The sequence below is a fragment of the Salvia hispanica genome, chromosome 6 (assembly GCF_029641045.1).
Source record: "Salvia hispanica isolate PSC_SH4W2 chromosome 6, Shi_PSC_v1, whole genome shotgun sequence".
Lineage (NCBI taxonomy): Eukaryota > Viridiplantae > Streptophyta > Magnoliopsida > Lamiales > Lamiaceae > Salvia > Salvia hispanica.
Genome location: NC_142697.1, coordinates 48,479,390 through 48,493,388, shown reverse-complemented (window position 1 = coordinate 48,493,388; position 13,999 = coordinate 48,479,390). Strand labels below are relative to the sequence as shown.

Sequence of the window (13,999 nt, the reverse complement as noted above, 5' to 3'; positions counted from 1 at the left end):
AGAAGTGCTATTTCATTCACCATAATTAAACTAATTTCCACCAAACCAACACATGAATAAAATTGATACTCCCATTGTCAAGATCGTTGATCTTTTTAAACATAATTCATTCATCATGAACTAATTTCCACCAAACTTGCATCAACAAAAATAGATACTACATTTCAATAGTCTTCTACATATTTTAAGCCATGAGTATTTTCCTGCATAAGTGATAACGAACATGCATCAATCAATTAAAATTTCCAAGAATCAATTTAGTATAACATAATAAATCTACTTACTACATAAAAAATGAGCTTTTTATTATTATTGGGTAAAATGGCCGAGCCTAGACATGCTACAATTGTACCCGCTGTTCTCAGCTGAATCCATCACTGGCTACAATAACGTACACGTAAAACCATAGTCTTATCGCTGTTAAATATTGGAGACGGGATCGACAAGCACGGATTTGATCATGTCTTTGGTCTTAGTTTTGGAATTTCCATATGCATCTTCATCTGTGTACAACACGATTATGACACGAGTGAAGTTGACAACACATTTAAGGATAGGAATGGAAGCTTCTCTTGGGTGAAGAAGTTCCTTGTTTAGAAGCTTCCATGCATTCTTCACTTGTTTGCGCAGCTCTGCAGAAGCTTCTTCCTCTGAAACACCATTTTCATGCATGTAGTAATGCACTGCTGAGAGCTTTTCTTCAAACTGTACATTTATATAATCACAATCAGAATGCAGTGAAACAGTAGATAAATTAATTAGTGTTAGTGTTAGTGTTACCCCATATCCTGCAAGGTCATCCATTAGCCTAGTAATGAGTGAAGATGATTTAAGAATAGGTGGTTCACTCAAAACCCAATCAAACTCTTCCTTGCTAATTGGATCATTGATCACAGCTAATGAATTTATTGACATCATCATATATCCAGAAGACAAAAGTGCCACTTTTGTATATTCTTCCATTGTAGGCTTGTACATGTTGAAAGACCACTCAGCCTCTTTAAAGTACACCTCCGCCAACCTAATCATCTGCATAAAAATATATATCACTTCATTTTTACGTCTTCAATTCTTCATAAAAATAAAAATATTCATATTCTGCATATCCATACCTCAGCTTTTCCATATTCGACCGCATATGATTTTCCCATTTCATCTTCCATTTCAACATATACATCCAATAGGGCTTTGTAGTATATCCTCATGTACGGTGGCAATTCATCAATCGCATTAATGTCCCACCTTTATTATACCAAAATATTTTATTTTTAATTTCCCTTTATTTTAACATTTTAATAGTAAAACGTTCCACCTACCTTCGGAGAATGCTAGTGAAAAGCGTTAGTTCGTCTAACGTTCCATAGACGTCGTAAATGTCGTCAAGGACAGAAGCCATATAAATGACTTTGGTTAGTAGCTTTCTTGCAATTGCATAGCTTGGCTCAAAGTAAACACCCACAATCCAAAAATAGCATTCCACAAGTCTATCTCTAGCAAAGGGAAGTTTATTTGCAAAGTCCAATTCCTTCCACCACCTACAACAATATATAATTCAATCAATTCTCTTTAATTAGTTGAAAAAAACGATGAAAATGTATGCTATCAATCTCTACTAACCTTGTAAGATGACTTAGCTCTTTCTGGTGAAGCTTCTGCACAAGATTGAAGTCCGATATCGCAAAATCGAGTATCTTTCTGTTGCATGAGTATTCTTCTTTGTACATAGAAATGAATTTTCTTGCTCCCAATCTGTTTAGAGTCTTTGAAATTGGGATATTCAGAGCTTCCCTAACTCGTGTCGAAAGAGAATTATTACTCATGTTCATGATTAACGACTGGAGATGAGAAGAGGAAAATTCTAATGCTTTGTCAAGAATTTCCTCTCCTTGCACTCCATAGTTCGATGCCTCGTACAAGTTCAACAACCCTTCAACATCATTCGTTATCGACTCCTTGAAATTTCCTTCCTCGTCCACGAATTTACTAAAAACATCTGTCCAAAAAATGATTAGTGAGTTAACGCGAAGAGATAACAAAATAGATAAGTAAATAGAGAATAAAGTAGACGAAGGAATAACCTGCATAATTAAATTGAAAAAGTATTTTGATCAAAAGAGAAAACGACTCATTTAACTCAAGATATCTCAAAAGGAAGTACGGTTAGAAAAATATCATCCATATCCATACACATACCACATGGAACGGGGAAACCTTGTTCGCGTAGTAGGCGAAAGCGAAGAGCAACTACTCGAAGATCGTTGTCGTTGTTGGCCTTCTCACTATAGGTGTCATGAATCCATCGTAAGGTTCTATCGATTTCCTTTTCGAAATGGTAGCCAACTCCAAGCCGTTGGATCAAGTCAATGAGTTCTAGTTTTAGGGTTATATCAACTTCATCAATTTGAAGGATCAATTCCTTAATCTCTTCCTTTTGTCTTTCATGTTCTTCCTTTTCGGCAATGGAGATGTCCTAATTCGAACCAACGCAAATTTAGCATGTTAGGTAACACGTAGAAGACAAACGCTTTTCAGTGAAACATCAAGTTATAAGCGTTTCGGATTCTATTGACATCCCAACTTCGTTCATCGATAGCTATCAAATATGATCAACTACTTGTGAAAGTAGAATGACAATATATACTACTACTAGTATATACCTACCGTATGATGTGAAGCATATGGAAGAAAAAAATCTCCCCAAATGTTGGGATGGTAAGTTACAGATCGACGGTTGTCGTTTGCACCCACATTGTTACCTGAAATCTTGGAAGTAGTGACAATTAAAGGAAACTCCATCCTATTATATAACTTTTAGATACTCCACTATTCATTTGAGAAAATGGGCTTAGTAGGCAACACTATTTATAGAAATCCCTAAGATAATGTTATTGAGAAACATGATTTCTCATATACTCATATTTGTTTATCCGTAAGTACTTAAAATATCAAGAAAATTTACAAGATTTCTAAATATTTCTTAAATTCGATGATAAATATAATAATACAAATAAAATATACTGAAATATTTTTTTCGAGAATAAGAATTTCCTAACATTTTATTAAACCTCATCATGAACCACCAAGACTATTGCTAGTGGACGGATGATGATAATCAAAAATATGTAACATTGTCGAAATTAGAAAAAGTGATTGGGAGTAAAAGTTATTATTTGTTTTTTCTGAAGTCTTATTACTTTTCTTATTAAATAAAAATTCACATAAATACTGGAATAAATACTGGAATGACTAAATCAATTTATATGTGAATTTAAAAATTAGAAACCAAATTACTGAAATAAACAAGCTATTCACATGCACTTTACTTAGGTTGCGCACTGCATTGATAAAGACTGAGAAAAAAACTACAGTATTTAATTTCTTTTACTCTATTGCACAATCTACTGAGGTTGCTCATTTAATTTTATAGTAATTGATATGCTTTAATTATATTTATGGTAATACTTACCCCTTTTGCAATCGGAGGCCTATTTAATTTGGCATATGTTTTAAAAAAATGCAAAAAAAAGTGTGTTGAATAAGTTAATGGAACGTATGTCTTATTTATATTAATTTTATAATAAAATATGAGTAAAATTAGTTCGTGAAATGTGAGACTCACTTATTAAATAAAATAAGATTTATATTATGGGATAGATTAAATAAAAAAAAAAATACTAAGACTCTTATAGGGGGCTGAGGGAGTGTATATATATATATATGTATAGATCATTCCAAGCTATCAATCTATAGATTTCAAGTTTAACTGTTTTGTATACACTTGTGTTAAATTTATAATTAATATGCTTTAATTATATTTATTGTAATATATATAGATCATCTCAAGCTATAGAGCTCGAGTTTGACTGTTTCAGTGTTTGTATACACTTATTTTCACACGAGTAACATGATCCTATCTAGTCATAAATGAATGTTTGCGTAAAATAATCTAATATTTTTAAAAATTTAGAAAATTAGCTTGAAAGACAACATCCAGATAAACGTTCTTTTCAAGAAGATTTTATACAGCATTATTTTAGAGTTTTTAAAATATGGATTAGTAAATACTTTTCTAGAGATATCTTCCAAATCGTTGGTATGACTATCGAAATCGTGAGCATCAACATGCAGGTTCCAGATCCAAGTGGTAATATCAAGTCCTTTAGCTAGAATTTGACCATTATCATATTACTCCCTCCGTCTCCAAAGAATATGCACTTTGGGTTTGACACGGATTTTAATGCAATATTGATAAAATAAAGTAAGAGAGAGGTAGAGAGAAAAAGTAATTAAAGTATTGTTAGTAAGGAATGAGTCCCACTTCATTAAAAACAAAAGAGTTATTAAAATTAGAAAATGCATATTTTTATGGGACAAACTAAAAAGGAACGAATGCATATTCTTATAGGACGGAAGGAGTGGTATTTATGTATAATGATGGTTAGAGCATACAAAACTAGTCACTGGGTTGGGGTGCCATTTCTTGACCCCATAGATTTGGGCTTAGGCTTGGGCTGGGCCGGTAATCGGCTACTATGGTTTTCAATGGAGCCCAAATACTACTTTTGTTTCTAGCCGAATTAATACTTTTAAATGGAATATTAATTAAACACACACACATAGTTTCTGATATCCGGAAAAATAAGTGAAAAATAAGAAATGTATATATAACCATGCATTTTTACATTAAACGATGGTTGAATTAAATAGCATAGTTATATGTCTATATGACTTTATCTAGTCACTTGACTTAATTTGCTCGATATGAAAAAAATTGAAATTTGTGTATTTATAGGTTGGGATTTAAGTTCAAGGCCTTCCTAACACAGAATCAAGGCCTTCCTAACACAGGGATCCTCCCCTTGCATCTCAATGGACTCAAACGCCCTCTCACTCGTGGAGGCCGTGAAGACTCCAACCCGGCCTATGCTCGAGAACCCCTCTCTGATGATGCGACAAACACAGCATTTATCGGATACTGGAGGAGCCGTTCAAGCCGAGGGAGCAAGTGAGTGTGGTTCCGTGGAACCTCAGGAGCTCGTTCCCATCGGCTAGGCAACGAGGGTGCTTCTTCGGGAGTTTGCTCGCCTTCGCCTTCACACTCTCTCGGTAGTCCTCTCCACTAGCTCACCTACTATACATAGCAAGTGTTCATTGGATTTTTAAACAAAATCCATTCTCGATCTTTTAATCATTCATTTGGTTTATTAAACTACTCCCTCATAAACAAAAAAAAAAGGTGAGAGAGAGTTATTGAGCTGGCTTGTGTTGAGTGTGCGCAAAACCTCATATATTTGTGCACCCACTATAACCGGGCATGGCTCGATTAGAGCCCATAAATATATATATGCTCATGCGTATGCTAGTGTGAATATATAAGTGTGCACCTAAATTATACTCTCTCATTCCAATTGAAAATGAAATATTTTCTAAAATGAAAACAATATTATTTCTACTTTATTCTCTTTTCATTTAACTCACTAAATAATACTATATAAAATCTTGTGGCGAAAAGTAAATATTTTGTAATTAACATAGAAACCAAGAGAATTTTATGCTGTCTCTGTCAATTTTATATTAAGTGAGTTTAATTTTTAGGTTATCGATAATAAGGTTGTAGAACGTGGTTGTCAGACATACGTGTTTGCGGTCTATTGCAGGGTCAAAGTTTGAAATGATTAACATTTGTACTTGGTTGTGGTTGTCATTAATATCCTATGATAAGGGAATTAAATGACAAAAATAAAAATAACATAAGTATCTAGGAGTATTATTTTTGTCGTGCTCGTTTTTTTATTAAATACTCCACAAGATTCATGTTCGAAATTTTATTATGCATTGAGAAAATCGAAGCCATGCCGTCATCTGAATGAAAATAGGCATGTCGAAAGTACTAGCCATTACAAATAATCGATGATCACCTGAATCGAAAAAGTAAATATATTAATTCCAAATTAGAGAGAAGATTAATACTCCATTTAACCATAGCAACACTTTTTAAACAAACAATGATACAAATAAAATACTCCTACTTATCAATTAAATCTAATTTCGCATGTAATTAATTTATCAACAAAATACAAAGAAGATTCCTCCCCAAAAAAAAAAAAAAATAAAGAAGCGGAGAGGGAATCCTGATGATTGAAACGCATTAATGCGGACAACTCCCAAAATTTGAACTCTCAACCAAATCTAGCCATCCATTCACACACTTATCAACGGCCACAATCCACGATCCCGTTACAGCGTAATGATTGGTTCATATGCAACCCCCATCGCTATATAATCCACTCGAACCCCAATTTCACTATCAATCAGCCATTTCTTTGTTCCGAGCTCCCTCCAAATCCCTTTCTTCCTAATTCCCTTCCAAGCTCTAAGAAATCGCAATGGCGGGCCGGGGCAAGACGCTAGGATCCGGAGCGGCTAAGAAGGCCACATCCCGAAGCAGCAAGGCCGGCCTTCAGTTTCCCGTCGGCCGTATCGCTCGGTTCCTCAAGGCTGGAAAATACGCCGAACGAGTCGGCGCCGGTGCGCCGGTCTACCTCGCCGCCGTGCTAGAGTACCTCGCCGCAGAGGTAATTATCTTCAATTTTCGATTTTTGTAAAATTTTGGTTTGTTCGTGTGAGCAATTTTCCCGATTTCAGAAATCCCCAAATTCTAGGGTTTGTAACAGTCTCAGTGAAAAAGGCACAATCTAATTGAGCTGCAATTTCAGGTTCTGGAATTGGCCGGCAACGCTGCCAGGGACAACAAAAAGACGAGGATCGTTCCCCGCCACATTCAGCTGGCCGTGAGGAACGACGAGGAGCTGAGCAAGCTTCTTGGAGATGTCACGATTGCGAATGGCGGTGTGATGCCCAACATTCACAATCTGCTGCTCCCGAAGAAGACCGGGTCGTCAAAGCCCTCCGCCGCCGACGAGGATTAGGCCGTTGTCATTCGTTACTAGTTTTCTACAGATTGTTGTTTTGTTTTAGATGCATTTGTTAGGGAGGGAACTGAGCTTTTGAAGTATCTTTGTAAATGGATTACTGGAATTTAAATCCCTTTTTTCCTTTTCATGTTTAGCTAATACTAGTATTAATCAACAAAAAGCTACATTCTTGAGCGTTTTATGATATCCATCGTTTCGAATTTGCTACTCCCCTTTTTCTTGATCAGTGATTTTTTCTGATAAATTTAATTTCCAACTGTATGAACTACTCCGTAAATAAAATGGAGGAACAAAGAATATTGAAGAGTTAAAAGAGTTGTTGATTGTAGATTTCCAAATCCAGGCCAATGTACAAGAATTTCTACCTACATTTCTATGGTTTGTCGTCGTCTGAACTCCAAGTATATCTACTTGCCTATCGGCAATGGCTGGGAGTAGTAGTCTGTCGTGGATCGGGAGGATCCACCGTTGCATCTCTGTTCTTAGGCCCTTTGGGTGGCGTAGCTTGCACTTCTTTGCATACTTTATCCAATATTATTAGGAAATCGCGAACAATGACGAACAATCTCAGGCCCTCGTCCTTACCAGATTTCCCATGGAAGTAGTCTGCACTGCTCTTTACTAATGCCATTATACGTATCTCTTCCTCGTGCAACCACCTCACGTCAACCTCAGCGTTCTGCACGAAGCTCCTCAGCGCCTGGTGAAAGCCATTATCTGGCGGTATGTTCTCCATTTCGGATCTCAGGATATTCCCGGCTTTATCAAGGGCGTGGCCGAGCTTGGCTACTGTTCCTGTTAATATGTCAGTATCCAGTAGAGCGGCCCTCCTGACATTCTCGAACTCGTTACTCAAGCCAGAGACCACCTGGAGGCCGAGGCTCCTCAGATGCTCGTCCGGTGGTTGATTAGAGGAATCATCAGACTTTATGCTCTCCTGTGCTGCTCTAGCAGCTCTTATGCCTTCGGATCGGATTATTTCCTGGACGACAAAGTGCAACAGTGTAGTTTTTCCATCTGTTCCTTTCACGTCTGCTAACTTGAGCAGTGTATCGAGCTTAAATGCCTGCGCACCGCCACGGAAGGTCCCATCGTTCATACGATTCCCAGTTTTAAGAACGGCCTCCAAGAGCTTGAAAAACAATCTGCTTTGCTGCAGCTCTGAACTTGCAGCCTGAACACTCAGACAAATTTACATGATTTCAGATGGATAAATGTGATGAAATAGTATATAGACAAACTATCCTTTCAATCAGTAATATGAGCAAAGGACTTAATACTCTACCTAGTAAACACCTAACTCTTTCAACATCTCTCAGTCACAAAAGACATATTCATATACACATAGAAATCGAGAATTAACTTATTTTCTGACCTCCAAAACCGCGAAGGATTCTTTTAGCGTAGACATCTCTTCTTGAAGAGTGCTCATGAAAAGCAAACACTCTAGCCTCTTAAATGCAAATGGAACATCAACCAACACTTTTAGAAACCGCTCTGCGGGACCCAGCAGAGAAAGCTCGCCAACATAAAGTCTCAGTTTCAGTTCTTCGTCAGATGTAGGTGCCATTCTTAGTAGATTTTGAATAAGCTCCGGAGGAAGCTCGTGACCTGTTGAGACAAAAAGTGTAGCAATATTTTTGATGATGTGAAATCAGTTCCCAAAATTTCAGATATTCTTAAGCATTTCTACTTGATTCTAACTTCTAAGCATGAGTTCTCAAAAGCAAAAAAAAACTACCTTGTTCTAGAGCATCACAAACTTCTTCTGTAGTGACATTTAAAGCTTTAAGTAAAATAGCAAGATTTTGCGACTTCTTGGGATCAATTAGTTTAATATATTGTGACACAGCATCTTGGGACGACGACTCTTTCTTCACTTCATTCTTGTTATTCGCAGGAGCATATCCAAAGAGATTTTCTATCATCTCTTCGCTGAACCTGGTCGTTGGGAAATTTACATCCATAAGATGGGATGAGCATGAAATAATGAATAATGTGAAGAAAGAGGGAGGAAAGTGGACTTACTGGAAGGAGCCGGACTTGATCTGGTGCCAAGCCATTGAATGATCAGGGTTGGCCAGTACCTTGTCCCAAAAGAACGGCTTCAGCTTAGTTTTACTACTGCCAGATTGAGGATGTGGTCCAGGTCGAGGGGGTTTCAAGCCAATAGGTGGTGGTCGAGGTGGAGGTGGTCCTGGTGGTGGTGAACCAGCCTTGGCACCAGAGGATATAAGAGTTGGTGGTGGTGGTGGTGGTGGCGGACCAGCCTTGGCACCAGACGGTATAAGAGGAGGTGGTGGTGGTGGCGGACCAGCCTTGGCACCAGACAGTATAGGAGGTGGTGGTGGTGGTGGTGGTGGCGTACCAGCCTTGGCACCAGACGGTATAAGAGGAGGTGGTGGTGGTGGCGGACCAGCCTTGGCACCAGACAGTATAGGAGGTGGTGGTGGTGGTGGCGGACCAGCCTTGGCACCAGAGGATATAAGAGGTGGTGGTGGACTAGCCTTGGCACCAGAGGATATAAGAGGTGGTGGTGGACTAGCCTTGGCACCAGACGGTATAGGAGGTGGAGGTGGAGGCGGTGGAGGACGTGGTCCAGCAGCAGATTTCATTGGTGTGACGGTGGGTGGTGGAGGAGCAGGAGCAACATTGTTGAATGGAGGTGGATTAGAAGGATCTCGCCTTCCAGGATGTGGCATCAACGGAGGAGAAGCTGTCATTCTAGGTGGTGCGTGGAAAGAGTTTCCAACTAAGCTAATCACAACCCCGTTCCTGTCTTCCAATGGGATATTGCTTAGACAATGTGACTCTCCATAGTAGTAGGTTCCACCAGTTGTGTTACCGTTTAATATGCTAATGACTGACTCATTACCAAGCTTTTGTTCATCCACTGAAGTTCCTAGCCCGAACGACTTCTGTGAAGAGGCTGTGGAAGTTGAAAACAAATGAATAAGCAACCAGCAATGCAAGACATGAGTTCAAAATGATGATAAGGAAACAAATAGAATAGTCACTTGTGCTTAAGCTGAGAAGATGCCTTTCATCTTTTATACCAATCCCACAGCATCTGCCACAGAAAATAAAGAGCACTGCAACAATGACAAGTGTCACGGAAGCTGTCACCACCACAGCAATAACAACACTCTTCTTGTGGGACTTATTATTGCTCGACTGTTCGTCCAAACCACTAGTAGAAGTTTGTTCACCCGGTGGATTAGGAGCTGCTGGACTTGTTAGCGATGGAGAGGGTGCTTCTCCAGGAGTTTGAGCTAGCTTGCGTCTCGTAGAACCCAAATTCTTCTCTTCCCTCACATTACGGATTTTCCCTCTTGCACAGTCTATAAGAATCCGATGAACATGAGGCAATAGGATATTCACAGCTTGATGCATTTGCATTCTCGAAGATTTACCACTGCTATTACTCGACTTCTCTGCAAAACGGTGTTCGTGATCTCGTAAACTTTTCCCAGCTTGTAACAACTCGGGCAGACAATTTTCCCTGAGTAATTCACCCTGCAATAGGATTTCCATCAGATATTGCGTATTGGATCTGCAGTATGCATTACAGAGTAGAGTCTTGTTTAGTTTTGTAAAACCCAAAGAGTCTTCTCAAAATACTAAAAACCTCAATACTACTATGATTCATCCAGTCCTACCCTTTTAATCATACATGAATCAACCAAATTTAGCTCAAATTAAGGTCCAACACAACTTTAGTAAGCAATGGATTAACCTATAGTACTATGTTTATCTATCTACGCTCATCTTCAAAAGTAAGGTATTGCATTTTACAACACCAACAGCACAGGAAAGTAAGAGTTCATCACCACATCACTGATGCATATTAAAACCATAGGAGCATTACATATACATATAAACATGAATTTTATTATTTCTTGTAAATGAAACTCAATGAAGAGCACGATCTATTTATATATATACCATCTCCAGATTTATGAGCCCTGAGTCTACTAGATAAGCCAGCAAAGGCTCTTCTGCTTCCTCCACCCTGCTTATCACTACCACAGCTGAAAGCAAAACAAGAGCCACAAAACAAAACACCCCTTTCCTTACTTGAATCTTCATCTTCCCAACTCCTGACGAGGAAACAATGAGGCTAAAAAGGAGCCCTTTTTCTATTTCCAATTCCCAAACACTTGAAAGGTCAAATCTTTGCAACATTTACACCGACCCAACTCAATATATCTCCAAATACACCACTCTAAGTTCAACCCGCATTACAAGAAGAGGCCAAAAAGCTGCACAATCTACCCAGGCAGGCAGGAAAACAACAAAAAATGGAATTTCTTCAAACTCACAAAAAGATTATAATTTGTTGAATCGAATAACAAAAATTCCATATTTTGGTGTGATTTTCATTGAGTAACGTCCGATCCCGTGAGTTGACCAATAAAATTCTTTCCAAATTATTAGTTTTTCTTTAGTAGTGTGTCATCGTAGTGCAAGAATGCATATGTAAGCTGACAGGATTTGCAGAGGCATTTTTGAAGATTTTCTCCTAGTCATAACATATGCAATTACTGGTTAATTGAATTTCAACTCATAAATATCTACCATTATTATTACTACTATTATTTTAAAACGGTTATTTTTACAATATTTGGTATATCTAATATGTAGTAGTTAAATGTTTTCTGATATTAGTATTGGACTTCAATTGATCACTCAATTAATTATGGATCACTCAAGATTTTTAAAACTTGGATAATGTCTAAATTAAAAATGTGTATACGTGCAAACAAAGAGACACTACTAGAATTCAATTAACAATACCTAAAGTTCTCAACTTTATTTAGCTATAATCATCTCAATATTGAATTCCAAATTTATACGCTGTGACACTACAATATTAGTATTATTACTATTAAAAGATTGATCTTTTTAATTAACAATGTTTAATTTAATTTTTCAGTAGTGAATGGGGGGCAGGATCCAGCTCCAAACAGTAGGCCGGCAAGCAACTCTGGTTCAGATAGTGGAGTTATCGAGTTCACGAAAGAGGATGTGGAAGCTTGCTCAGTGAGAAACCCGAAAGTAAAAATAAGTTTAACTTCAACTTCAAGGTATTTTGAGTGGCCATTCTTTGTTTTGGTACTCAGTATAAGCTGGTGGTTTATCACTCGGTGTAAATAAGATTCAAACTGTTGATATTATGTTGATACGGCCGGGATGTTTCTGATATTTTCTAAGGAAAAGAAAGAACAAATGGATGACTACATTAAAAGGATTAAGCAGTGTGTTCGATGGTTTCGACAACTAGAAGGCAATTATGTCACGGAGCAGGAGAATCTCAGGAATTTGTTGGAAGTTGCAGAAAAGAAATGCAGTGATGTTGGTAATGGTTTTTTTTTCTTAATAGGCTATTCTTCGGCTTTTGCTGAATATGTTTTTGCTAGTGAAAAAACTTTAATAGAGTTCACTGTTATGATAACTGTAGTTAATCAAGAAGTAGTTAATTCTCCACTTAATACAATTCTATAAACAAAAGTCATTAACAACAGAATCAGAAAGTTGTTGTGGTTGTTGATTTGGAGTAACATCTCCAAATGTCTGCGCTGCATTGAAAATATCATCTGAAAATAAACATGTTAAAAGCTAATTCTCCACTTAATACTATCGTATAAACAAAAGTAATTACCATCAGAATTAGTAAGTGGTTGTGGTTGTTGATTAAGAGTAACCAAACTGTTGATCTCATCTTCAAATCCAAATGTCTGTTCTTAATTGTAAAGATCATCTGAAAATAAACATGTTAAAAGCTAATTCTCCACTAAAACAATTATATAAACGAAAGTAATTACCAGCAGAATCAATAGGTGGTTGTGGTTGTTGATTAAGAGTAATATCTCTAAATGTCTGTGTTGCATTGAAAAGATCATCTGAAAATAAACAAGTTAAAAGCTATCCAATAGATCATAAACATAAATTACCGGGTCATTTCACCGGACCATTCAATCCGAAACATTTCACCGGAACATTCAATCGCATAATCTTAAACAGAATCAGAATACTGATATGGGTGGCTATTCGGTTAATAACTAAACCGACTTGTCGATTAACCGACACTAAAATTTGGTTAAAAAACTAACTGGAACCGACCCTGTTGATACTTAGCTGGACGTGGTGTTGTGCCGCCGCCACGGCCACCATAGGCCCCACGTTGGGGTGTCAACCCCATTCCCGGCCCTTGATATCCCCGTCGCTGTTGGGGCTGCAGTGGCTGCGATTGTGGTTGTTGAGCAGGTGAGCGCCGCTGAACACCACCATGTCCTGTAACGGTAAAGTTGATATCTATTCATCCAGTACTGTGGTTAGAAACATACAATTGATAATAATATCTTATAGAATTGAAAATTAATATTATAGTGATAATATGAATGCGCCTCTGCGTACTGTACCTCTTCGGCTATACTACTGACCACCACGGCCCTGACCCTGTTGATACTTAGGTGGCCTTGGTGTTCTGCCGCCGCCACAGCCACCATAGGACCCACGTTGGGGTGTCAACCCCCTTCCCATTACTTGATATCCCCTCGCTGTTGGGGCTGCGATTGTGGTTGTTGTTGGGCATGTGAGCGCTGAACATGTCCTGAGCATGAGTAAATAATCTATTCTTAATACATTTAGCATGAGTAAATAATCTTAATAACATGATTTGGTACTACTGACATAGTTCACAAGTTAAATCTATTGTTCGCAACTGCTATTTATCGGTTGGTTTAGCCGACTGAGGCGGCACATTTTTGGCATCAACCTCAGCGCTCTCTACTTGAGCTGACACGCAGGGCCTCCAGACAGTGTCATTCCCAACATCCATCAATGCGATTCCCTTTGCTGCAAGATCGCTTCAGATCTGATCGCTTCCAGAGAACTCTTTGTTCTTTCGGGCTAGTCTTCTTTCCTCAATTGATAGGAGAATATTCTCTTCAGTCAACTCTGCCCTTTTCAAATCCAAATGTCTGTTCTTAATTGTAAAGATCATCTGAAAATAAACATGTTAAAAACTAATTCTCTACTAAAACAATTATATAAACGAAAGT

The 13,999-nt window shown here is 37.9% G+C and overlaps 3 protein-coding genes across 3 annotated transcripts; 1 reads left to right on the top strand and 2 right to left on the bottom strand.

The window, feature by feature from the left end:
• Window positions 1-280: 280 nt before the first annotated feature.
• Window positions 281-2,826, bottom strand: LOC125207881 ((E)-beta-caryophyllene synthase-like). Its single transcript, XM_048107383.2, has 7 exons — window positions 2,662-2,826; window positions 2,194-2,470; window positions 1,618-1,993; window positions 1,317-1,535; window positions 1,113-1,242; window positions 781-1,029; window positions 281-705 (listed from the first exon to the last, which is right to left on the bottom strand). The coding sequence occupies exons 1-7, from the start codon at window positions 2,794-2,796 to the stop codon at window positions 421-423; spliced, it is 1,671 nt and encodes a 556-aa protein (XP_047963340.1). The 5' UTR covers window positions 2,797-2,826; the 3' UTR covers window positions 281-420.
• Window positions 2,827-6,305: 3,479 nt separating this feature from the next.
• LOC125203250 (putative histone H2A.1) lies at window positions 6,306-7,121 on the top strand. The gene is made up of 2 exons (XM_048101560.2): window positions 6,306-6,575; window positions 6,717-7,121. Exons 1-2 carry the CDS (start codon window positions 6,387-6,389, stop codon window positions 6,927-6,929), a joined length of 402 nt encoding a protein of 133 aa, XP_047957517.1. The 5' UTR covers window positions 6,306-6,386; the 3' UTR covers window positions 6,930-7,121.
• Window positions 7,122-7,205: 84 nt separating this feature from the next.
• On the bottom strand, window positions 7,206-11,705 carry LOC125207071 (uncharacterized). The gene is made up of 6 exons (XM_089062054.1): window positions 10,881-11,705; window positions 9,953-10,451; window positions 8,964-9,864; window positions 8,677-8,876; window positions 8,311-8,546; window positions 7,206-8,109 (listed from the first exon to the last, which is right to left on the bottom strand). Exons 1-6 carry the CDS (start codon window positions 11,118-11,120, stop codon window positions 7,351-7,353), a joined length of 2,835 nt encoding a protein of 944 aa, XP_088918180.1. The 5' UTR covers window positions 11,121-11,705; the 3' UTR covers window positions 7,206-7,350.
• Window positions 11,706-13,999: the final 2,294 nt, after the last annotated feature.

What these genes read in the sequence shown, in the direction of transcription:
- LOC125207881 (XM_048107383.2), bottom strand. Translation starts at nt 2,796, where the DNA reads ATGGAGTTTCCTTTAATTGTCACTACTTCCAAGATTTCAGGTAACAAT. An exon ending in CATATGCTTCACATCATACG is followed by an intron (nt 2,471 to 2,661) that starts GTAGGTATATAC and finishes GGTTCGAATTAG; the next exon opens with GACATCTCCATTGCCGAAAA. An exon ending in AGGTTTCCCCGTTCCATGTG is followed by an intron (nt 1,994 to 2,193) that starts GTATGTGTATGG and finishes TTTTTTGGACAG; the next exon opens with ATGTTTTTAGTAAATTCGTG.
- LOC125207071 (XM_089062054.1), bottom strand. Translation starts at nt 11,120, where the DNA reads ATGTTGCAAAGATTTGACCTTTCAAGTGTTTGGGAATTGGAAATAGAA. An exon ending in TCTTCTCAGCTTAAGCACAA is followed by an intron (nt 9,865 to 9,952) that starts GTGACTATTCTA and finishes CAACTTCCACAG; the next exon opens with CCTCTTCACAGAAGTCGTTC. An exon ending in TTGTGATGCTCTAGAACAAG is followed by an intron (nt 8,547 to 8,676) that starts GTAGTTTTTTTT and finishes TTGTCTCAACAG; the next exon opens with GTCACGAGCTTCCTCCGGAG.
- LOC125203250 (XM_048101560.2), top strand. Translation starts at nt 6,387, where the DNA reads ATGGCGGGCCGGGGCAAGACGCTAGGATCCGGAGCGGCTAAGAAGGCC. An exon ending in TAGAGTACCTCGCCGCAGAG is followed by an intron (nt 6,576 to 6,716) that starts GTAATTATCTTC and finishes CTGCAATTTCAG; the next exon opens with GTTCTGGAATTGGCCGGCAA.